This window comes from Xenopus tropicalis, chromosome 1 (assembly GCF_000004195.4).
Source record: "Xenopus tropicalis strain Nigerian chromosome 1, UCB_Xtro_10.0, whole genome shotgun sequence".
NCBI classification, from domain to species: domain Eukaryota; kingdom Metazoa; phylum Chordata; class Amphibia; order Anura; family Pipidae; genus Xenopus; species Xenopus tropicalis.
In genome coordinates this window covers 187815604-187841804 of record NC_030677.2, presented here as the reverse complement: position 1 = coordinate 187841804, position 26201 = coordinate 187815604, and the positions used below count along the sequence as shown (strand labels likewise).

The 26201-nt window shown below is 40.5% G+C and overlaps 1 protein-coding gene across 1 annotated transcript; it reads right to left on the bottom strand.

The window, feature by feature from the left end:
• Positions 1–7398: 7398 nt before the first annotated feature.
• On the bottom strand, positions 7399–26193 carry cenpk (centromere protein K). The gene is made up of 12 exons (XM_031894042.1): positions 26110–26193; positions 24371–24397; positions 23771–23908; positions 21544–21600; positions 20581–20653; positions 17965–18011; positions 16834–16916; positions 15357–15455; positions 14805–14940; positions 12791–12844; positions 8267–8458; positions 7399–8185 (listed from the first exon to the last, which is right to left on the bottom strand). Exons 1-11 carry the CDS (start codon positions 26110–26112, stop codon positions 8300–8302), a joined length of 876 nt encoding a protein of 291 aa, XP_031749902.1. The 5' UTR covers positions 26113–26193; the 3' UTR covers positions 7399–8185; positions 8267–8299.
• Between the last annotated feature and the right edge of the window lie 8 nt (positions 26194–26201).

Here is a 26201-nt window from a genome sequence, read left to right as displayed (position 1 = left end):
CAAGGAGCACAGACCACTGCCTAACAGAGTGAAGGTTCTTATTGTATTGTTCCTTTCTACTTCCCCCATGCTTTCATTGCTTGGGTACTTATCCATCAGTGTTTTTTTTCATGTTGATGGGTGGGGTGGCCAGGAAAAGTATTAATTTCATAATTACAGAGATTTTCTTTTTCTGGCCATCTTCCCTGTCAATATGCCATCCCTAACCGCTTATTAGCTTTATTATAAACTCAAGGGGGCCAGAAAGGGGAGGGTTTCCTTCCGTTGGGTTATTATACAGATGTTATTGCATTACTTATTACATTATTGGTTTTTCATATTCCAGACTTTAAAGGAGAAGGAAAGGCTAATAAAGAGTTAATCCCAAGCTGCAGGCATACCTTCAGTTCTCTCAATAGTGCCCTTAAGTCTCCCCATATTGCGATCGTTCAGACGATCAGAAGCCAAACGTGAAAAAAAATCCGCTGAGCTGGGTAAAGAGGATTCCCATAATGCCTCACTCCTGCACAGACACTACGACCAGGACACTGTAGGTGGCGCATGCGCATTGCTCTCTTCAGTGACAAGCAGGCACGCTCCCCTACCCTCTGAGCTGGCCCCTATGAGCTCGCACCATTAGCTTGCAGGACCCAGAGACACAGAAGGAGAAGGCGAGTGCTGTGGGGAGCGGAGGGGTGCAGGGGGGTTTGGCTGCCGCAGGGACGATGCTGGGGGGAGCTGGAGGATGCGCATTTAGGTGCACAATAGATCCAAGATGGCGCCTGCGACAGGACACAAATAGAGCAAAGTTAAAAGGCATAGTTTGGGAGAGCATTATTTTAAAAAATAAAGTTGCCGATCTGCTACAGGCAAGGGGGCTCTACAATATATTAAGGGCTATAGTAGAAGCCTTTCCTTGCTCTTTAAGGACATCTAAGGGGGACACCATAGATGTGAAAATAAGAGGATTTAAACTGGAACATAAAGGATTTTTTTCCCAAGACCAAGTGATATAACAGAAGGTGAAAGAGACATTTACTACACATTAAGGGGTAGCTTGCTTTCTCTGTACTTGGATAGGAAATCCCTCAGCTGTTTTATCTCATGTAGGAAGGGTCTCCTGAAAGTCAGAGAACAAGCTGCAGACCATGGAAGGGCTCTCCAGACAAACATTCTCTTTACGTTCATATGTTGAACAATTAGGTTGGGCTGGAGACTACAGAGAAGGAAGTCTGACAGCAGCTTCTAAGTACTGACGTGCAAAATGCCAAGGCCCAGTCCGGCGTCTGTTCTCCATTAGGTAACTTGAATGCTGCAACAGTTACGCTTTGCTTAATGCAGAACATTCACAGCTTGACAATCCCAGACAAAACAGAGCTGTGCTTCTTGGGGCTGGTTTCAGAGGACTGAAATGTATCCCACCTGCAGGAGCCTTTTCCTTTGCGCAGTGGTTTAGAAATAGTAGTCAGAGGTCTCAGCGTTTCTCTAGATTTATATCAATCCATATTGCTTGTGTCTGGAATATGTTTTTCACATTAATATGAGAGCAGCGCATACATTCTTCCCAACCAGAATGGCTTTCGCTAATGCTAGGATTATTCCATCTGTCCTGCTACATTTCATCAGCCCTGATTTCCTGCCTACCACAAACACTGGGAGAGCGCTGCTTTTAATCAAGGGAGACACCGAGAAAAGTGCAGAAAAGTGACAATGAAATTGCTGTAAAATAAATCTGCCTGAATTCATCTTTCTGCTCCCAGTGGGCCTTTGCCACCTGACATCTGTAATTAGAGAGTAAGCTCTGTGGGGTATGGATCAAGCAATGCCTTGCATAGGTTTTGTACATGATAGTTTGCAAACCTGACTGCATTATATGGAGATATTATTCACAAGATAGTAAAATATGTAGTCAAATGTATTTGTATTTTTCATATTGACGTCCAGTGCCACAATTTAACCTTTTGTACCACAGCAGTCACCACGTGTTCCTGCCCATGGCGCAGTCTGCAATCTTTGTCTGCCCCAGCTCTGCCAATTTGGCATCAGATACAAGTCATTGCTAGGGACTTCCCTGTTCAATGCCTTTAAATGCTTCACTCTTTCTCTGTTGTCAATAACATATTGCCTGAGGCATAGAGGCGGGGCAGTCAATTACTTTCACTTTCCGTTCAGCACTTACGAGGTGTCACTGCACTCCTCATATTCCTCCTTATGCTCTATAAATGTGTATCAGGGGCATGAGCTTCAGGTCCCCCATTTTAGTGCATTCAAAAGATTTTTAGGGTAATAAAAAAAACATCTGTTGACTCCAAAGGATTTGACACAAGAAAAAACCCATTGATTCCAATGCATTTGGAACAAGAAAAAAAACAAGACAATGCCAACTGACTCCAATGCTTCGGTGTGAAAAAAACTTAAGAAAAACCACACACTGACTCCAATTGCATTTGGTGCAAGAATAAATGCATTAAAAAATTACCTTTGGCTCCTTTCACTCATCACTAGTAGGGAAGATGGACTTTAGGGTCATGACAGACGGGGAGATTAGTTGTAGCACAACAGATCTCCCTTGCCGCAGGTGACTAATCTCCCCATAATGCTATTCCACCGGCTAGAATGTAAATCGCCGGTGGGATGGCATACGCGGCGCAACGATTTGCCGAAATCGCCGAAGTTGCCTTGAGAGGAATCTTTGGCGATTTCAGCGCCACATATGCCATCTCTCCGGCAATTTACATTCTAGCCGGTGGGATGGCATTACAAAGAGTTTAGTCGCCCGCGACAAGGGAGATTTGTCGTGCAGCGACTAATCTCCCCGTCTGTCACAGCCCATAGTGTTGGACTTTAGCATTAAATAACGACTGTATGGATTTACTAAAGCCGGCATAGCTGGATGATAGTGGGTGGCAATTAGAGTTGGATAGGGGATTCAGAGTTTATAAAGGCAAGGCTGGTAGAATAGGGTGATGCCAATGAGCCGCTGGCCAAGCTTGTCATATAATATGAGGGAATCTGCCCCTGAGTAATTCATCAAAATAACAGGTTTCTATTCTGATACAAACAAAGGGGCCCTTTATATCCACACGCACCAACATTTTCTCGGTGCCCATTCTCACGTCATCGCAGGCTTTACAGACTTTTTGCCCCAGACTTGTTTTCTTTTCTAACCAAGAAACCTTTTAAAAATCTCAGTATTTCCACTGACTCCAATGGGCTGTTGTCTTTTTCCTGCAGCCACACGTGGTCTCAATAAACATGCTGATAATATGCGGGAGAGTTATATCATAGCTGGATGCTTCCTGTGAATCATGGGATCTGCACACTAACCCAGCGTATTTAAGGGATCAAACCTTGGCAAGGAAACGCTGTACAGAGGAGAATATAAAACCCATAAGCATCGTTTAAACCCTAGCTGTGCTCATGTGTCCAAGAACTGCTGCAAACTCTCCATTTAACCTTCTAACTCCAAGTGCAGTGTTTGAGACTTCATCGACCACAGACACACGTATCTTACTGCACCGGGGAGGAAAATCGTAGAAGGGGTTATTTGCTAACATACTGGCGTGTTGGTTTTATCGAGTCCCAGTTTGCCTTTTTAAGGGATGAAAACCTTATTTTAAAAAGGGGCTCAGCATGATACTTACTGACTACGGGTCATTTAATATGGGCACTTAGACTTGTAGTGCAAAGGTATTAAAACTGTGAGTGCAGAAGCTAAAGACCACCAAAAGTATGATGGCAATCTACTGTATCTAAAGTGGAGGGTTATGGCACGCCGACCAGAGTTTGCCGGATTGCCGTGCCAAAATTGAACAAGAGACAACCCTAAGCTAAGGTGCACCTAAGTAAACAATAAAGGTGCGTATATAATTTTAAAATGGCCATATAAATGAACCTTAAAAAGAAGGCTACTTCAGGGCCATTCGAAATATAATATATTGTAAAATAACTTGATCTGATTTCATAAATCTTGAAAATTCATGGTAAAAAATGTAATCATGTTTTCATGCAAAACCTTTATCTGGAATTTATACCTCCTTTTTCAGCATTTTATAATACTTAAACCTTGTGCTGAACATATTTTTGCCTATTGTTTTAATCAGGAAATATTGGTGGTTTTTTTGTTATTTCTAGGCCTAAACAGGGTGAAATTTGAAGTCACATTCTGCTTCCTGATCCCAAAAAGCAACAAGCACAAGTCCAACAAACCTCTATAAGATGCACTTTGTCTAAATAGAGAAGGGAGGGGTTTATTTATACAGAGGGCTTCCCAGTGGTTTGTTTGTTTGACTTGCTCTTTGGAATCAGGAAGTAGAATGTGACCTTAGTTTTCATTTTCAAATTTAGCCATATTTAGCTCAAGCAAAAAAACATAGATATCTCCAAATTAAAACAATAGGTAAAAAGTATATTTGACACAAGCGCTATTCATTGCACCAATGTTGAAAAAGAGGGGAAAGTGTCCCATTAATATATTTGCCCCCATCGCATGATGACTTTTATTAAAGGAAGGTGGATATACGTGGGTGTAATTTAGACCTTGATGGTTTTACAGTGTATGCTGATATCATAGATTAGACAGTATTCTTTTATTCCCTATATCACATTCATTAATTCTGTTTCACCATTCTATTTATTACAATTCTTGGTTTTTATACTCTCTTTCCTGTGCCCTACATTGTGTGTTAGATACAGATTCTCGTTTCCTGTCAAGCAGTCCATCAGCAAGGAATATGCTTTTGGCATGAGCAAGATCCAAAACCCAGCAATATCCGTTGGGTCCACCTTACGGTTGTCTCGGAACCGTCTCACTATTACTTATAAAGGCCACACAGATGCTGAGCCGGATCCCTGCTGAGGAAATACAGGTTTCTATGACTCCCATAATGTTTTCACATCAGTAAGATTTACTAGGGCATGTCAAGAGAAAATATCTAGAAGAAACACCAAGACTTCCATCTGTGCTCAAATAGAAACACCAAGACTTCCATCTGTGCTCAAATAGAAACACCAAGACTTCCATCTGTGCTCAAATAGAAACACCAAGACTTCCATCTGTGCTCAAATAGAAACACCAAGACTTCCATCTCTGCTCAAACAGAAACACCAAGACTTCCATCTGTGCTCAAACAGAAACACCAAGACTTCCATCTCTGCTCAAACAGAAACACCAAGACTTCCATCTGTGCTCAAACAGAAACACCAAGACTTCCATCTGCGCTCAAATAGAAACACCAAGACTTCCATCTGTGCTCAAATAGAAACACCAAGACTTCCATCTGCTCAAACAGAAACACCAAGACTTCCATCAGTGCTCAAACACCTAAATTTCCATCTGTGCTCAAACAGAAACACCAAGACTTCCATCTGTGCTCAAATAGAAACACCAAGACTTCCATCTGTGCTCAAATAGAAACACCAAGACTTCCATCTGTGCTCAAATAGAAACACCTAAACTTCCATCTGTGCTCAAACACCTAAACTTCCATCTGTGCTCAAACAGAAACACCTAAACTTCCATCTGTGCTCAAACACCTAAACTTCCATCTGTGCTCAAACAGAAACACCTAAACTTCCATCTGTGCTCAAAAACTTCTTTCCCAAGCTACCTGCTCACCAGCTCTCCTATGCCTCCTAATATGAAAACAAGTATGAAGCATGCCCCCTACGGCACTAAATGAATGAGCAGCCGGCCCAGCTTTGGCATTGTTCGTGTACCTTCAGGTACCATGGCAGCACCAATGTGTAATAAACATGCAGAAAATAAATACACACAGATGCTGAACTGAGGATTTTTATTTTTTTTTAAATGCATTTTCCCCATAAAAAAGATAGATCCATTTATACTTTATAAGGTGTAGAAGACATAGCAGTCACTATTTTGGCGTAGCTTGCCAGTTATCATCATTGTTGGAACATCCTATTTATAAAGCTTCAAAACGATCCTGTCGGAGTCAGAGTGATGTTGACATTGTGGATAAAGACGTGGAAATTTTGCCAAAGCAGTAAAAGAAAGAAATCTCCTTACAAATGTTCCACATGAGCTCCATTTTGCCTACAAAACTCAGCGGTGCTTAGCGGTGCTAGTGTCCTGCTGCTTTGGCCATGTCACTTCCCTTCCCAACCTTGGCCTTGTGATCAGTGGGCCCAATCTGGCAATCTGTGGATTCGGGCAAATACCAGAGGGGTTGCTGTAAGATGCCATAGACAGTCACTATTTAGCGGGCTGGTGGGGGCTGTTGATTCCCTCAGAACTGCCAACCAACCCCATGTCAAGAGGGAGATAATGATCCAGTCCTGGTTTGTTTTAGGCCTGAATTCCTCCTAACACTAAATGATAATATACAATAAGGTCTGAAAAGGCCTGGAATGGATCATTATGTCCCTCATGACATGGGGTTGGTTGGCAGCTCTGTTCACTTTATTTGTTCACACAGCAATACTGGGACCTGTTATCCAGAATGCTCAGGGAGGGGGGGGTTCCAAATAAGGTATCTTTCTGTTATTTCAATCTCCATACTTTGTCTACTAAAAATCATTTAAACATTAAATAAACCCAATAGGATTGTTTTGCCTCCAATAAGGGGTAATTATATCTTAGTTGGGATCAAGTACAGGTACTGTTTTATTATTACAGAGAAAAGGGAATCATTTAACCATTAAATAAACCCAATAGGGCTGTTCTGCCCCCAATAAGGGGTAATTATATTTTAGTTGGGATCAAGTACAGGTACTGTTTTATTATTACAGAGAAAAGGGAATCATTTAACCATGAAATAAACCCAATAGGGCTGTTCTGCCCCCAATAAGGGGTAATTATATCTTAGTTGGGATCAAGTACAGGTACTGTTTTATTATTACAGAGAAAAGGGAATCATTTAACCATGAAATAAACCCAATAGGGCTGTTCTGCCCCCAATAAGGGGTAATTATATCTTAGTTGGGATCAAGTACAGGTACTGTTTTATTATTACAGAGAAAGAAAAATAAATGGTTTTAAAAAAATGTAATTATATTCAAATTTTTAATTATTATCTATCTATCATCACATTGGAAACAGAGATTGCTAAGCTCAGTTACCATTGACTACAAGCTACTGTTTTATTATTACAGAGAAAAAAAAAATATATTTTTTAAATTATTATAATTATTTGATTAAAATGAAGTCTATGGGAGATGGCCTTCCATAAACTAGAGCTTTCTGGATAACAAGTTTACCACCATACCTGTGCCACACATCATATACACAAGGCACTGACAAAGTTATATATTCCATACACAGTACATGGCTACAGCCACATGCTTCAATCATACCCTTTACCCAAGGCATGTCCCCAGGTCGTGTAACCCATAGGCAATACTTTGGCCCATGTGACCCATACGCAAGATGTGATTGGTGCATGAATAAAATATGTCAGATCTTTTAAATTGTTTTATTTCTGTTGCCATGCTTATTATGGCTGTACACGATATGACTGACTTTGTAAATAGAATGTGTTACGTGTACTTTCAGCCCAATAGAGCAACAATGAGGCAGAGACATCATGATATGAAAATCCAGACTGGAAAATGTTTTCCTGGGAAAATCAATGATTTAGTGGCAATACTATATTTCTGGCAAGGACATATTTACAATTCCGATTGGAAAGCACACATATATATATAGATAGGAATATAGAATATCTATCCACATGTCCCTAGGTATCAGAGCTTCCCAGAGGAATGGTTTTGATGCTGAACTTGTGTTTCTCAGGTACATGACAGAAGAGCACTCGTGTTGGTGTGGAAAGGGTACAGTAGGTAAATAATCCAGCCAAAATGTTCATCATGGCAGCTCGTCTATTGTAAGAGAAGTACCATGATGCAATGCAACTCCCAGCTACCACACTGAAAAGCTTGTTACTTCAGCCAATCCATCTTTAGTTAAAAATGTTCTCAGAACATAACAGGGCAGGCCAGGAGGCCGTATTTGGTACTCCACAAAATTATTATGGCCTTTCCCTGGTCATGTGATGTAATGGCCGACTGGCCCACTGCATGGAAAGTCTTGTTTAGCATTGCTTTATTACATGTCCCGTTGACTTCCCACCGCTCCCTGAGCTCACCAACTTGTCTCTGCTCCTGGAGTCCTGCCAGTCCGGCACCCAGTGCACAGTCAAATGCAGTGACTACAACGCGGCTGTGATAGGTGGGGGTACGTTATGCACCGAAGGAAGGCAAAAGGGTCATTTTTATGAACAGATATTAAATGTAATGTAGTAAATTTTTTAAAACGTTTCTTGCATACGTGGCTTTACTGTATGTGTGGTGGGGTTTTCAGTCACTGATGGAAAGCTTCTAAACGTATTCTGTTGGGGTCTTCTGGGTGTCTGAGCGCAATGCCGTACCGCAGGAGCATTTCTATGTACGGAGGCCAGTGATGGGGTTCTATGACAATATAAGGATCATGTGGCGTTGTCATCAGTTTGTTTATGAGGATCTAAAATAGAAAAGAGGAATGACAATTAGATTATTATAGTTCAGTTAAAATTACCAACATATCCTGCAGCAATGTCCAATTACACAAGCAAGAGACCTGCATGGATCCAGTTGGGCTGACCAGTGCCCAACCCAGACTCATAACCCAACCAGCACACACTACTTCTCTCTGCCTCCTACTTAGACCTGCTATTCGACCTGCACTCACAATTTGTTTATTTCCCATCTGACCTGGGGACCTGCGAGGCTGGACGTGACGTCACTTCAGGAGGTGGATCAAACAGGTAAAGGGGAAAAATAGCCTGATCATCACAGGGGGGTGGGAGGGCTAAGCTAAATCAGATACCCAAGTGGAGACTGGCTGTCCTGGTTGGTGAATCAGGAGCTTTCTACATGGAACCTGCCTGCTTTGCGGGTATTCTGTGGGTACCCAACCCAGTCCAGGTCTCTAACACAAGCATAGGGACGTGAGCTCAGAGCGCCCTATCCATGGGATTCTTGCATTCTAGGGTTAATCGTAAGTTCAGATGCTGCTTGCAATAAAACATTAGGCAGTGGCATAACTATAGACTAGACAGACCCTGTGGCCATGGGGGGCCCGTCAAAGGGGTTGTCTGGGGGTACAGCCAAGGTGTCAAGGGTTATTTGTGATCTTGTCATTTCACATGCAACCCTAATACTGGTGACACATGATTTCACGTGGAACCGGGGCCCCTGAAGTTACACCACTGACATAGATAGATCATTTTCTAGCTCATATACACATTAATGCTGCAGTCAGAAATGAACAATGCAAAATATCAGTGATTTTAAGGAATACCTCTACAGGTACGGGAGCTGTTATCCAGAATACTCGGGACCTGGGGTTTTCTAGATAAGGGATCTTTCCGTAATTTGGATCTCTATGCCTTAAGTCTACTAAAAAGCATTTAACCATTAAATAAACCCAATAAGATTGTTTTGCCTTCAATAAGGGGTAATTATATCTTAGTTGGGATCAAGTACAGGTACTGTTTTATTATTACAGAGAAAAGGGAATCATTTAACCATTAAATAAACCCAATAGGGCTGTTCTGCCCCCAATAAGGGCTAATTATATCTTAGTTGGGATCAAGTACAGGTACTGTTTTATTATTACAGAGAAAAGGGAATCATTTAACCATTAAATAAACCCAATAGGGCTGTTCTGCCCCCAATAAGGGCTAATTATATCTTAGTTGGGATCAAGTACAGGTACTGTTTTATTATTACAGAGAAAAGGGAATCATTTAACCATTAAATAAACCCAATAGGGCTGTTCTGCCCCCAATAAGGGGTAATTATATCTTAGTTGGGATCAAGTACAGGTACTGTTTTATTATTACAGAGAAAAGGGAATCATTTAACCATTAAATAAACCCAATAGGGCTGTTCTGCCCCCCAATAAGGGGTAATTATATCTTAGTTGGGATCAAGTACAAGGTACTGTTTTATCATTACAGAGAAAAAGGAAATCGCAGGCAGCAGCTGCAAGGGCAAACAAGGTTCTGAGCTGTATTAAAAGGGGTATAGATTCACGGGAGGAGGGGGTTATTCTTCCCCTTTACAGAGCACTGGTAAGGCCCCATCTAGAATATGCTGTTCAGTTTTGGTCTCCAGTGCTCAAACGGGACATTATTGAGCTAGAGAGGGTCCAGAGAAGGGCAACTAAGCTGGTAAAGGGTATGGAAAGTCTCAGTTATGAAGAAAGACTGGCCAAGTTGGGTCTGTTTACACTGGAGAAGAGGCGCTTAAGAGGTGACATGATAACTATGTATAAATATATAAGGGGATCATATAATAACCTCTCTAATGTTTTATTTACCAGTAGGTCCTTCCAACGGACACGAGGGCACCCACTCCGGTTAGAAGAAGGGAGGTTCCATTTAAATATTCGGAAAGGATTTTTTACAGTGAGAGCTGTGAAGTTGTGGAATTCCCTCCCCGAATCAGTCGTACTGGCTGATACATTATATAGCTTTAAGAAGGGGCTGGATGGATTCTTAGCAAGTGAGGGAATACACGGTTATGGGAGATAGCTCTTAGTACAAGTTGATACAGGGACTGGTCCGATTGCCATCTTGGAGTCAGGAAGGAATTTTTTCCCCTCTGAGGCAAATTAGAGAGGCTTCAGATGGGGTTTTTTGCCTTCCTCTGGATCAACTTGTAGTTAGGCAGGTTAGGTATAGGCATTATGGTTGAACTTGATGGACGTATGTCTTTTTTCAACCCAACTTACTATGTTACTATGTTACTATGTTACTATGTTTTTTAAAAACAGATCCCATACCTGTAGAATGCAATGAGATAAGCTGAGATGTTGCATTACAACTTTAGCAACTTTAGGCGAAGGTCCCTTTTGTATTCACATTTACTATATATTTTGTTTTTTTTTTTTTATCAGGAGTCAGTTAACCTGCTTGTTATTGGAACGTAGAAGGAATGTTTGTTGAAGCTGTACAACTGGCAGTACTAATGCTGGATATAAGGATACAGCCAGGGAATTAGCCAGGACAAATTAGCCTCTGTCCAAATCTATACCTTCAGGCATATTCTCTGCAAGTGGTTCTTTAGCCAACATGCCTGAATCTGTCCACGCTACCCATCACCATGCCACAAAATGTACATGTCAGGGCCTTCAGGACAAACACTGTAGGTGAATAGAGATGCAGCTGCAGCTTTCAAACACAAGCTGAAGAAACAAGGATTCCCACAATCATTAATTTTTAAAGGGTATGAACCCAGGGGTACCTCAGCTGTTGCTGGACTGCAGATCCTTGCCTAAGGAATACCGGGGGTTCAGTTCAGCAATAGCTGGAGAGCTCCCAGATGTGATCCCATACATCCTAATGCTGTGAGACTACTGTGGGATACTGAAAGCAGCAGCTGGAATAGGAAAACTTGCACATCCATGGTATAAACATTGCTGTTGTGTTTGGAATGAACCTACTGCATGTTATAGTGGTTATGGCACCACAAGGAATAGCTTGGATCCCTTCTATAATAGGATATGGAGTAGAGCAAGGTCCCCGCGTACCAGTACAAACAGATATCGCAATGTAGCCTCTGAGGGTCGCGCTGACCTGACGTTTGGCAGTACTTGCCCTGAAGGGGAAGCAATTGTTTCCAGCACAAGTCAGCTTCCCAAAACAACAGCTCAGATTTTAGCATCTTTATGGGTTGTCTATTTTAGTTTAGAAGAAACATCCCTGCGAAACTGATGCTGTGACCAAGCATGTCAAGCTTTTTTAGTGTCAAATGCTGCAGGCAAGGTCAACCAATACTAGCTTTAGTTTAACCCCCTGGTAGAAAAGGACTGGCAAAGCTTCATTCCAGCGCCAACAGCCATGTATCTAAGGGCACCCATTTTAGTGATTTGCACTTGTGTTCTTAAATAAACCCTACAATTCTCTAAGAAAAGTGATTCACAAACTGCAGGATAAATCTAGTAGCTGCTGTAGGTATCTGTCTGATTTCTGCATTTGAAGGAAAAGCCATACAGTTTATGTACGAAATAAAATTTTGAGACAAAAGGGCTCATTTCTGAATGCAATAAACAAAGTATAAAGGTGCTCCTTACAACTTGTGTGTAGCACCTATGCACCCATTCAGCTGCTCTGATGAACTGCACGCAAGGTGCATAGTACTGGGTGTATAGTCGCAAAGTAGCCCTGGAAATAACACCTGTCTTGGCGTGTTGCACTTACAGGCAGCTGCTGCCTCTACTGACACAGCATGGGAGAAAACCATACTTATGATTAATATAACTGCACAGTGCTTTGCACACTTTGTTACTTTAGAACTCTTTTCCCTGCTCACTCAGAGAATCATTTTCTGAGCAAATCAAAATCAGAAGATGTTCCTTTAAAGCAGCTGTACCTGGGATGTACTTGCTGTCTTTCAGCGTAAGTGACTAAATCTAAAATGGTGTGAGTAATGGTGCATGAAGTGTTTATCAGCCTGCATGATTTCTAGCTCACAGGTTAATGGCAAAGCATTCAGTAATACCCTTCTGTAGATACAAATGTTAATGGAGCCGATCCTGACTGTGTAAATGCAGGTTAGGTGATTATCGCGCAAAAACTGGATGAGACCAAGAACAGCAGCTTGCAGTGAGGAGTATAAGGAAGCTTGAACATACAGGATATACTTGTGTTACAAAATGTTTTTCATATGGGATGAACCTGTACTTTAGGTTTAGTGTGCCTTTAAAAAGAAATGAGTACACTCCAAAGAAAGAAAATAGTGACTGACAAATAACGTGTGTATAAGACAATCATACAGACTATTTGGAACCACTGCATGGCAGGATTACCTCTAAAATTTCATGCAATGTCATCAGGGGGACAGTTTTCTTCCCGGACTGGCCCTAAAAAAAAATACAAATATAGAAAATGAAATATACAATCAATATCGGTCAATATCTAGTCACGTGATATGAGGGACTTATTTACACCTGAGACATCATATAACACATCGTTTACCCACTGCTGTACAAGATCCACACTCACGAATACAAAAGATTCAAACTGTATTCAAGAATATTTAGCTCAACCCATTTCACTTCACAGGGCAGGGGGGGGAAACGAGTTGAGCTAAATATGATTGAATACAGAGTGGATCTTTTTTACTTGTTAGTACAGATCTTTTCCTTTGATGGGCTTATTTATAGGGATATATATTCACAATACAATCACAGTACAAAATAAAAAGTCAGTCAATACATCAACAGCCTTTTTACCATAAGCATCAACCTATATAAGATGTTTGATATAAAATTCTTAGAATGTCAGCTTGGCTAGAAGTGACATCAGTTTATTGCCCTCTAAACCCATGGCCAGTGACAAAAGCAGGACTAAAGCAGCACAGCCTTCTGCGGGTAAATGGTCTCTGTGCTTTAGCTAATATAAGATATTTTCTCAAAACCCAAAACCACCACCCAGAAGATCAAAATGATACCGGGAAGGGGTTAAACATTTGTTTGGATTTGAACAATGAACCTCCCAAGCATTGGTGTGACTTTGTGTTAGGCCAGCAAGACCTTTATATTATGAATGGTTTCAATAGAGCAGACATGAATCAATGATAAAAGAGAACATCAATAAATTCAAGAATACACATATATTCAAGATTAAGTGCTAAGTATCATAAGACAAGTGAAAGGAGGTCCCTTCCCAGTACAGAGTGGGTAACTTACAGACAAAATAGGTCAGTCAAGAAAAATAAAGAAAATAACCCCCCCTTTTTGACATAGGCTGGGCTTATGAAGAAAAGAAGTATAAATGCAATCTAAAACTTGCACATTATATATATATATATATATTTTTTTTTTTTTGTAGAATTGGCAATCCTTAGTAACTTTCTAATTGGGCTTAATTTTTTTATTTTATCATTTTGAATTAATTTGCCTTCTACTTCCAATTTCTAGTTTTCAAATAGGGGTCACTGACCTTAGCAGTCAAAAACTACTGCACAGGCTACAATTGTATTGTTATTGTTACATTTTATTACTTATATTTCTATTCAATCCCTATCCTTCTTAATCTTCCTGTCTGGCCGGTGGTAATTTGGACCCTAGCAACCAGACAGCTGCTGAAATTACAAACTGGAAACCATAAATAGTAATAAAATAAAAACCAAATTGTATGAGAACAGCATTCTGTACATCATACTAAAAGGTGAACTACACTTTAAATAGAATACAAAACGTAGATTCTGTTTTCTGTACAATCTATGCTGTTGGCAAGCAAAGGGATTATAAAAATGTCATGCAGTTTAGTGAGTGCAAAACTCCTTGACTTTCTAGACATTAAAAAGAGGCAGGGGCCAAGATGTTGGCAAGGACGTCTAAAACATCTCAGCTAAGGAAAAATACCTGTGAAAAGCAGCAGAATTTGTGTGAATCATTTCTAAATGCACAACACAGCTAAAAAGCAGCTCTGGGGGTAAACAGATTCAAGCAAAACCCACAGGACGTCAAAGAAATGAATACTGCATCTTTACTAGTAAACATTAATTATCTTTTGTAATAGAAATGGTTCACAAACTAGGAGCTTGGGACCAAACTTCCTTTCCACACACTAGCAGCTAGTCTGTTCCAGTAGTGCTGCCCAAATGCCTGGCACAGCAGCCAACAGATCCAGTAAATAGGAGCCATACACGCCGTTAGAGGGTAATGAAGGGTTAACCTATTTACTAGCCACAGACTGAAACCAATAGTGTTTTGCGGGACAAGTTCCCCTTTGTCAGATTAGAGTAGTGCCAGGGGGCTCAGTCTCCTTATAGAAATATAAAGTGGCAGAATACACATATAAAATTACTAAATGTACCTTTTTCTTTTTACTCTGGTTCTCTTGTTCTTCGGGAAGGGGAAAGTGCTCCTCTAGAAAATCCCCCAGTGCTGATAAGAGTTCTTCTTTGTAAGCTCTCACCTTAAAAAGTTTATTTGCAATGTCTTGAAAAACCCTATGAGTAATACAGAAATAATGAGATTTAAAAATGGCAAGTTTATAAAAATAGCAGCACCAGCAAGATATATTTATATATACATATCACGGGGACTTAGGAAAAAACAAAAATGTGTTTATTGGAAAAGATCTGACGTTTCAACCACCAACTGTGCTCTTCCTTTTTTTTTTTGTCCCTGAGGAAGAGCACAGTTGGTGCTTGAAATGTCGGATCTTTTCCAATAAACATGTTTTTATTTTTTCCTAAGTCCCCGTGTGTGCCGCATTCTGTTCCTTTATTGTTTCTTTCTGGCCAGCACCCAAAGCGTTTGATTGCCTGAAGGGTGTGCTCCTTCTGTTCTTGTATATACTGTATATAAACATACATACACACACAAAGCTTGGCAATATTGCTGGGTACTCTTATGCAACTACCTTTTCTCTGAAAATGTAGAAAGTTGATTTTTCAGCTCATCTTGTCTGGAGGTAAGAGCATCTACTAATTTCTGTTGGCCATCCAACCAGTTTTGCTCTCTATAACAGAAGAAAAGAGTATTATTTGATAGCTTTGTTAGTTTGACAGTTTAAATATTCTATTAAACTCACTAAGCCCCCCCTGGAAACCTGAGACCATGATTATCCCACCCAGTAGCATTGCTTTAAGTAACACCTTAGTATTCCTTGACACCTACCTTCTCTGTATTCCACCTTTCCTACCCAATGGTGCATTTAGCCTTAATTATTTGCATTTCTTTTACTCCCTCTCAAAATTAGTCCTCTTTTCCTTCCTGAACAAGCAGTCGGGCAAGGCAGGGTGCAGGAGTGAGCATGCATGTATAGAAAGAACATGTAGGTATGTGCCAGAGGGTGTGTGGCACCCTGCCACACATGATAATGACTATTAAGACTAATGTAATGTGGGGAAGCACAGTTCATACCACTGCCAATGCTCTGTAGCCACACTGATCAGCTTCCCTTGTACTGTGCTTCACTCACTTGTGTCTGGTTCTGACAACACTGAGCATACAATGTCTCTCTCTGTCATTTCTCATACTTTACTCACTAGTGCCTCTCATTTCTAAACAGTTACAAAACCTCTTTCTTATGCACTGTAACAAAGTGTTAATAATTCCACTGTCTCTCCCTTAAACTCCCATCAATGTGCCCCAGCCTGGCTGACTGCCTAAGCCTCTTCAGTGGGGGGGCGTCTGATCTGAGTGAGGTAAAATGACTTGAAGATGTCTCATTGGTAAAAACATTCAGATACTCTGGAGCAAAAGGACTGATGTTGATTGAATAGCACTGTAATAATAAACCTCAGAATACAGTGAAACTGTGTAACCTTAAGGTGAGAGAACTGATATTACAGCAGGATAATCCTACTTAATTTTAATTAAAGAGTATGCCACTTGTGTAGTATGGAGGCCACATAGCCTGTGTATTATATGAAATACACGTATCTGTGGCTGAGTCATACATAATATTTTCCTACCTGGTACACTCACTACAGGTTCCGGGGCACAGGTGAGATAGCTCTGACTAGATGTACAAATGAAAATCTGCTTATTTTGCCTTCCTCCTTTATATAGACAGTCAAAATAGAATGTCAAAATATTATGGTACAGTTATTTCCTTGAGAACATAGCTATCTGAAGTGCATTTAGATACTGTTCCACTGGCTCCTATAGGTTGCTCTGTTGTGCAGCTGTATGACATTTACAGGCATTAAACATGCCAAACTATTATGGTGGTCTTCTCTGGCTTTCCTAGGAAACATGATGGGAGGTAACAGCAAAGATAAAAGAAGATCTAGTATGTTCTGAAGCCCTTGTAACAAAGCATGTATGAGAAGTGGTTATGGTTATGTCAGCTACACATATATACAGGTATTTCATATTTATAAATTTCATACTTCTCCAGATCTTTCTTCAATTTCTTGTTCTTTGCTTGGACTGATGAAAGGACCATCTCTAGCTCTCGGGCTACTTTATCTAACTTCAGGGGAAAAAAAAGAAAAAAGATCTCAGGCAGCTGTTCTATAAAACAAAAGCCAGAGGCATTCAAACTGTTTTCATAAAATACAGAAATACAAAACAATGACCAAAAGAGAAAGCAACAAAATGATTAAGCAAAAAAGTGTTATCCTCTTATACTTTGTACAGGTTTATTAAAAGAGATCTAGCATTATGACATATGCAATTGGTCTTTATTTTTTTATTGATTTATGTTTTTGCTCTGCAGCTCTTAAGTATGAAACTCCAGCAGCTACCTGGTTGCTAGGGAACAATTTAGCATAGCAACAAGGCAGTCAGTTGATTGACAGATAAGAAGATGAATAGTAAAAGCTAAGTAATAAAAAGGAAAAATAAACTTGTAACCTCACAGAACAATCATTTATTGGTTGCCGGGGTCAGTGACCTCCCATTTGAAAGCTGGAAAAAGGCAGCAAATAACAAAATAAAAAAAGTCTAGATGAAAAGTTGCTAGGAACTGGACATTATATAACATTCTAAAAGTCAACTTAATCACCCATTTAAGTACCTGTAGACCCAGATTCTGCACTCTCCAAACTGAATGCACAAATGTAACCCTTCTTTTTGCTATGGAGCTCCTGATGCTCAGAGTAAAAATGATCCTCAAATGCTTCCAACGTAATGATAATTTATGCATTTCATCATTCAAAACGGAGCAGATTATATAATCCATTCTGTTTTTATGATCTGTGACATGAGCTCATGGAAATATGACAAACCTCATGTTCTCTGCGCCACCATTTCCCCGCAGCCTAAAACAAGCTTAACTTGCCTCTCATTTGAATGGCGCAACATGTTCCATGGGATGTTAAATTTAGAACTGAAGCATAAAACAGGAATCTGAAAAGAAGGAGCTCAAGTGCTTAAGGTATGAGAGGGGAAATGTATAAACCATTTTCTGTGGAAAAGTCGGCCTAATCAATAAGTATTTTAGCAGGGATAGTGTGGGTCACATTCACCATCTTGCCAATGAAATATACTGCTTATGGGCGATCCCACGAGATGGTTACCTCTTCTTTTCCGACAGCTAGCAGAACATCCTGGTTGTCAGATATTACTAAGAAACAAAAAAAATAAATAGTGGTTAATGTTTTGGTTGCCACAGCAACAAATGGACAAAAGGCATCTTCCTCCTCTCATGACATGAAGAGGAGCAACAAAAGCCAAGAATGACTGCACTGGCCACAATGTTGGACATGGCCAAATATATAGGATTTCCAGCGTTAGGTCATGGTAGCTAGTAGGTAACGTGTGCTTCCACACCCAACATTCCAACAGTGTGTGTTAACTGAATGGGTGCAGAATGGAACATTGCTTCCACTCTGATATTTTTAATTACAATGTAGTCTATGGGAGATGGCCTTCCCGTAATTTGGAGCTTTCTGGATAACAAGTTCCGTATAACGGATCCCATACCTGTACTAAAAGTTAATTTAAAGGCAAACAACCCCTTTAATTGTAAAAGTTAGAATTCTAACATTTTCTTTATTAATTAAGGTGCCCCCTTTCTATTGTTTTGGTTATTCGGGCAGACCTCACAAACTATTAGGAAGTAAAGATGAGATATCGATTGAATTTTCCATCAGCACAGGTAATTCGCAATTCACCACAATCACAGGATTATCTGTCTAAACGGCTGCTCAATTTGCCATGCATGCCCAGAGAGTCAAGCAGTATAGTCGGATTATTTACCCATATGGAAAGCTCTGAATCTCCAATAACTGTGCTTCTCTCTCTCTCATTGGCCCCTCATAAAATGCTAATGCTGTTACTTTAAAAAGGTACAAGTGCCCCCCCTCACACACTGATATTTACATTCACTACAGTTGGCATATATCAAAATATACTTGAATATATATACTGAATATTCTTTCATATGGTATAATACTAAGAATCCAGAATGTGTCTGCCCATGGATAGTATATTTACATTAGAATAAATATTTTGGGATAATTTGAGGAGGATCTATAATTTGCAGCAAAATAAACGTCTATATTTTTAGAACACTGCAAGTCTGTTTCAGTCTTTTTTCGTGTATATGTTTATATTACAGTAAGAAAAAAGGGCGGCCTGTCTTATATCCATAAGCAGTTAATCCAACGCTATACGGAGGGATGGAAAATTCACTTCCGTTTTTCCAAAGTCCCAGGCCTCAGACCCCAAAAGATATATAGATAGCTAAATGACTGGATTGTAAGCGGTAGTTTCCAGTGCGTGTATTAGGGACACGCCCGCGCTGAAAACCCAACGTGCTATTACTTATGTTTGCATACAAACAGGGTGGCAGTTAATGCTATTTCAGCTTCACCAGTATATTTGTCAGGTTTACACTCAGTTGCAATTACAAATACCCTCTCAAAAGAAGAGAAACTAAATGAATAAGCAGTCAGGTTTCTGTCCATAAATAAAAAAAATACCACCTTATTTACAGTCATTTCTAGAAAAATTCAGTAAAACATATTCGCATGGGTTATTCTGCCCAGGGAACCTTATTTATCTTCATGTTTTTGTTGATTTACAAATAGCACCTACTCTACTATTCTGCTCCAAAGGCACTAATTAAAGGGGCAGTGTACCCCCCTTTTCAACACTAGTTCAGTAAATAAAGCTTGTGTTGGACTTGGATGTATGTATATATATATATATATATATATATATATATATATATATATATAAAATTATAGCCATAAACATTAAATGTACTATAGGTTACATCATTAGGGCAAATAGGTGCTGCAGATAGCCTGCAGATATTCAACTAAGCTGCCTAAGCTCTTCCACTTAATACCCTAGTGGGCTTAATTCAGGAGGGTCCACAAGGACTGCAAATTAATTAGTTGTGTGCTGGGTAACCTACTTAGAAAGAAATGTATGTGTGTGTTGTGGTCTGCCTCAACAATATTTTATAGAGGGATAAGTAACCTAGTGAGAGTAAAGAGAAATGCAGATATGCAAAGAAAAGACAAAGAAAATTGGTGAGAAACAGGAAATGATGGAGAAAGGTTAAGTGACAGACACTGATAAATCATTATTGGGGTGTATTCTACAAAAGATAAAGGAATGAGAATCTTTACTAGAGAAAAATGGGAGAACAGGAACACATATATCATAAATGAGAGGGCAAGATTATTATACAAGGTTTGGGAAGGTGTTTGGATAAAGAAAATCTAGGAGTTTAGGAATGGAGTTAACCATGTGATACATGTATATAGAGCAGAAAATAAAACTGAGTTAAAAATAGTTAAAAATAACAAGGAGTGTGAGAGAAAATGTGGGATGAGGAGGATAAAGACTGCATAATATCATACTAATAACTGAGTAAAGAATAGTTAGACACAGCCTTTGGTTGGAGAATACTACTTTAGAACTTAAGTGCAGTCTGCAGATCAGGACAGGATCAATTTGCAGTTACTACTGGTCACTCTGGAGCCCCTGATATTTGCACATGAGGCCAATACTATGCCACTTTCTATACCTTATAATACAGTCCAAACCAAGAGATACTCTGCTGACCTCTGTACCTGTAACAGTGCAAGGGGTCAACAGATGATGAACGGAGGAAATGTCAGTGGAGCAATATGATCTTGACCATTACACAGATGCTCACTGCAGTCTCCCCCACTTACTTTCAGGTGTTCTCTTCTGCCACTGTTCATATTCAGCAGTTAGGGCTTTCACTTGCATCATGAGCAAGTACAGCTAAAAGACATACAAGCCAAACATTACAATGGTGCCATGTGCCTTCCTTTACTGCACATCTAGCCTAAAAAGAACAGTCACCATTTAATAAGGGCCTATGCCTATGGGTATGGGACCTGTTATCCAGAATGCTTGGGACCAGGGGCTTTCTTGGATCACCATAATGTATATCTTCTAAAAAAATCTTTTAAAAATTAGTTAAACCCAGTAGGATTGTTTTGCCTCCAATAAGGATAAATTGTATCTTAATTTGCTTTAATTACAAGATACTGTTTTATTATTAAAGAGAAATCATCTTTAAAATTTAAATTATTTGATTAAAATAGAGCCTATGGGAGATGGCCTTCCCATAATTCGGAGCTTTCTGCATAATGGATTTCTGGATCCCACACCTGTACAGGAAATAATGTACCACCTAGTGTTAAAAATACAAAATATATGGTCATATAGTCATGGACAGTGCTGGGCCAAGTGCAAGGGCACCCAATGCAAAGCCTTGTTTGTGATTGCCTTCTCAAGGTGACTAGGAGGGCTGATGCCACTCATATGTATAAATACTCCATAAGGCCTCTGTTTCCTCAGCAGGCTGCTGTTCTGAGATACAGAAAGGCTGGAAAAAGGGCAGGTATGTACCGATCGCCTACTGGCAGCCTTGTAATAGCCTGAGTTTGTATAAAGTTTATGCAACCCTGGCTCACTGGCACTAAAATCAGATTTGTAAGATCTGCAGATAAGGGATAAGCAGCACCTAAAAACAAATCAGCTTAATAACAACAATACAGGCCAAGTATAGAAAGTACTGGTGTTCTTTAACAAGTTTTGAATTGCTTTTGCTCTCTAAGGTGCTTTTCAACAACACTAGTGATTTATAAATAAAATAACAATCTCACCTGCACATCCATCTCCGGCAGCGTTTCTGGCCCAGACATTGTCAGTTTGCTCTGGCACTGTTTGCAGAACAGATAGAATAGTTAATCCCTGAGGCCACACATGCATAAGACATGTATAAACAAAAAAGGTAGCAGAGAAGATACTGTATCACCTCTAAAGGAGAACTCCACCCAAAAACCGATTTTATCCATAATGAAAGTCGATGTAATTCTAAGTAACTGTCAAATAAATATGAATTAAACTTGGTGTTTTTAAAGTTTTTTTCTTTAATGGAGAAGAAAAGGTGAAATCATGGGGGGGGGGGGTGGCAAATGTTATGCACACCCCAGTGATAATAATCACTTACCTTAAAGGAACAGTAACACCAAAAAATCCAAGTGTATAAAAGAAATTCCAATATAATGTACTGTTGCCCTGCACTGGTACAACTGGGGTGTGTGCCTCAGAAACACTACTATGGTTTATATAAAGAATGCATCTGTGTAGCCATGGGGGCAGCCATTCAAAGGAGAAAAGGCACAGGCACTTAGCAGATAACAGATAAAACACTATTGTACTCTACAGAGCTTATCCATTATCTGCTATGTAACCTGTGCCTTTTCTCCTTTTTTCCAGGTTAAATGGCTGCCCCCGTGGCTACACAGCAGCTTATTTATATAAACTATAGTAGAGTTACTGTAGCAAACACACAACTTTTACCAGTGCAGGGCAACAGTTCATTATATTTCTTTTACTTTAAAACTCTTTAATTTTTTGGTGTTACTGTTCCTTTAATTCTGAGCAAGCATCACGGAGCAAAAAGACTTCTTCCGCCAATGGTCAATGCATGGGCAGTAGAGTGAAAAGGCCAGCTACAGGTTAACGGTAAGGCCCCACAACGCAGAAAAATCTAATTGTGCCTACACCCAGAAGCATTGAAACCGCCCAGGTGCAGGCACACTCAGCCAATATCAGGGAGCAGGCACACTCAGCCGATATCTGCCAACAAACACCGGACTTTACGTTTGTTGCCGGATATCGGCTGAGTGTGCCTATGCTTGGGCAGATTCAATGCTTCTGAGTGCAGGCACAATAACTCTATTACGCATGTGTACTGGGCACAAAAGAAAGAGGCAGGAAAATTGCTCTATGGTGCTTGTTCAAAAGTATTAGTCACTGATACAGTTTTCTGCTAAGAGGAGCACCAGTCGAGAGTATCAGGTAAGTGATTATATTCACGGGGGGGGCTAACATTTGACCTTCCCCCAGTTCTCCTTCAGGTCTGTGAATCAGTTGGCTTCTGCTACATTGTTCAGGTGTTAGAACCAGCAGCAATAGCAATTACATTTACATATAACATAAAAATCAATTACAGCTTTTAATTATGTCCAATCCCTGACTTAGCTTTAACTGGGCATGCTCCTGGTGGCAGGTCCTACAGAGAAGCAGCGTGAGAAGGTGCCTATCAGCCCATTGCACAACTGCATTTTTCTATTAGACACACACACAGGGGCATTTTTGAAAGTAACAGGTGGTACAGTTGTGGGTTCATTCCCCTTTATTTAGTTCTTAGTTAATAGTTACTTAGGGTGCTCTTCTATCGTAGTATAAAGAGCAGATGTAAAATCAAACAGTCTACAAGATCTGGGATACATCAACAATGGCGATTGACCTTCAGGGTATAATATGATTATCAAGAGGGAGAACATGAAGAAGAAATGTATGGGGGTACTTGGGCCCCAGCAATGGAGAGTACATTAAAGAAAAGTAATTCTGAAGCGTATAAAAAAACAAGAACCAGTAGAGCATACATGTCTATTAGGGATGCACCAAATTCAGGATTCAGTTCGCGATTCAGCCTTTTTCAGCAGGATTCGGATTCAGCCGAATCCATGCTCCAGGCCGAACCTAATCAGAATACTTAAAATCACATGACATTTTGTCACGTAAACACAGAAGTTGAAAATTTTTCGCCACGCACTGTGTGCGTAGTTCTCTTTATTGCTTCCTTGTCCTAAACTGCATATGCAAATTACGATTCGGTTCAGTATTCAGAAAAATCTTTCATGAAGGATTCAGGGTTCGGCCGAATACCAAATTAGTGGATTTGGTGCATCCCTAATGTCTAGTGAATCAAAGTTCTGTCATTATATTTACCAATACTGCAGCGGGTCTTTATGCTTTAGGAGAAATCCAATGCAGGCTGTACATCTTGCTATCAGTTTAACTAGAGAAAAGTGTACTGACCTCCTCCATTTGTTTCCATATTTCTTCACATTGTTGCAACAATTCTTCCCGGGCTTCCTCTGGAGCTTGTGATGTTTTGCTTATGTCGGGTGGGAGCTCATGTTGGTATCCTGACATATAGCGTGCCAGGGTCTCTGCCTACAGGATTTAAGAACAAAATACAGAGAAATAATGGAAACACCAAGCAAAAATAAAGAATCTGGTGACTTTTTGCTACAGTGTGACGATATGAGCATCGAGAGGCTAGGGAGAGATACTGAGCACAGCTGCTAGTAGTGTAGAGAAAGGAGCTTATGTCTGTGCAGGCAGGGGACTCTGATAGCAAGCCAATATAAGCCTGGCATGAGATGTGCCCACATTGATAAGCAGTTACAGAAACATTTTTGGTACTGTTCCACCTCTCAGCCTATAGAGACAAAAGAAGGCTTTCAGCTATGGCAAGGTATGGGTTATACAGGAATCTATTTGTTCATTGGGATAATAATTAATTTAAATATAGCTATCTCCTCTTCTTCACAGCACAGTACATAAACCACAAGTACCAATTCTGCTACAATACTGATCATGCATGCCTGGATAAGCACTACACATGTAACTCACCTCTTTAAGAAGTTCATCCTGCTTGTCCTGGATATAAGAAAGAATGGCACATTAGCAAAGGGGAAGGATAAGGCATGTTCTATAGCAGGAAATTCGGTTGGGGAAAACAACAGTTTTTGTTTTTTTAAATACAGCCCCCACCGTAGCTGGGCTGCCCATACCAGAAGGGAGCTGCCATATTGTTTATTGTGCAATGGCATAATTAGCTCCCATCCCTGCTTGCACATTTTGCACCTGATGTAGAAGTTGTAGATGCAATTCACCCTTCTACATCACATGCATGCGCATAATGAGCGAGTTGTGGCATGCAAGTGTCACAATATGGCTGCCCGCACTGGGAGCTCCCTCCTGTTGTGGGTAGCCTAGCACTGGTGGGGGCTATTTTTAAAAAAAAAGGAAAACAAAAAAACAGCTATTGTTTCACCCAACCGGAGTGTGGGATCTATTAGCCAGTGCCTCTGGTGGGGAACAGAATATGAGGACAAAGGTAACTCCTTAATACCAGCCACATGTTGAATCCACATCCTGCATGGCTATTAAGCAATTAATTTAGATGCATGCATTATGATCCAATTGTTGAATGATAAAATCATGATGCCCAGCTAGGGGATGGGGGGGGGGGGGGTTTGACGTTCTCCTTTGACCCAGTCCCCACTCTCAACGTTATTAAACAGAAAGCATTTATAATCCCCCTGTGTCATTAGACTAAAGACTTTATAAAACAAGGAGTATATTCTTTGGCTGTAATGATTTGTGGTTCTACATATTTTGGGGTATGCTGTCCCTAACCTGCCCACCCCTAACATGAGACTGACCTGGCTCACTCACTGATTCATACACTCATGCCAGACCCGCCCATCTCTGACATCACTGGATGGGAGTGTATATATATAATCAGCAACCAGTTCCAGCAATCACAAAAGCGGGCTTGGGATAGGGTGGGGAAGACTGGAGGGGCTGCACCAATTGCGGGGGAATTGTTTAGCCTGAACTTGCCTGACCTGCTCGTTACTATTTGGCTGGCATTTATTTGTCCTTTATATTCATTATTATGTGGAAATCTAATAGCCCCATATGTAATAAAAGGCATTAAGGCGCAGGTGCAGTAACCCAAAGCAACCTGATACATTATAGCAGTGATCCCCAACCAGTGGCTCAGGAGTAACATGTTGCTCCCCAACCCCTTGGGTGTTGCTCCCAGTGGCCTCAGAGCAGCTGCTTATTTATTAATTCTTGGCTGGGAGGCAAGTTTTAGTTGCATAAAAACCAGTTGTATTGCCATCAGAGCCTCCTGTAGGCTGCCAGTTCACATAGGGGCTACCAAATAGCCAATCACAGCCCTAATTTGGCACCTCAGGAACATTTTTCATGCTTGTGTTGCTCCCCAACTCTTTTTCCATTTGAGTGTGGCTCATGGGTATAAAAGGTTGGGGATCCCTGCATTATAGGATACCAGTACATTTTACTTGCTGGCTGGTTGTTAAAGGTAACTAGACCTGCAACAAACTTTCTATTCCATAACCTCAGTCACTGACTAAAACATTCAACGTTCAACATGAAGCCACACACAGTGAGCCGCAGGCACAGCCCGGATAGCCCTGGGTTTGTAGGACATTTCCACAACGCCCGAATCTCCTACTGATACGACTGAGTGCCACTATCCCCCCACACACACACCAACCCATACTGCCCCGTCCCTGCACGTTTTATAGGCTCAGAGTGAGCCGCTGTAACGTTACCATAGCGACAGGCAGGTCTCCCTCTCCGTCCGCTGATGTCACGCTCCCGCGCTCAATACAAACGGTTGGAACTTCCCCGGCACGTCTGCACC

Excerpts from the sequence above, each read along its gene's own strand:
- cenpk (XM_031894042.1), bottom strand. Across the intron at positions 21,601-23,770 it reads TATGGAAACAAATGGAGGAG|TGCCAGAGCAAACTGACAAT; the intron begins GTCAGTACACTT and ends TTCTGCAAACAG. Across the intron at positions 18,012-20,580 it reads GCAGAAGAGAACACCTGAAA|TAATATCTGACAACCAGGAT; the intron begins GTAAGTGGGGGA and ends TTTGTTTCTTAG.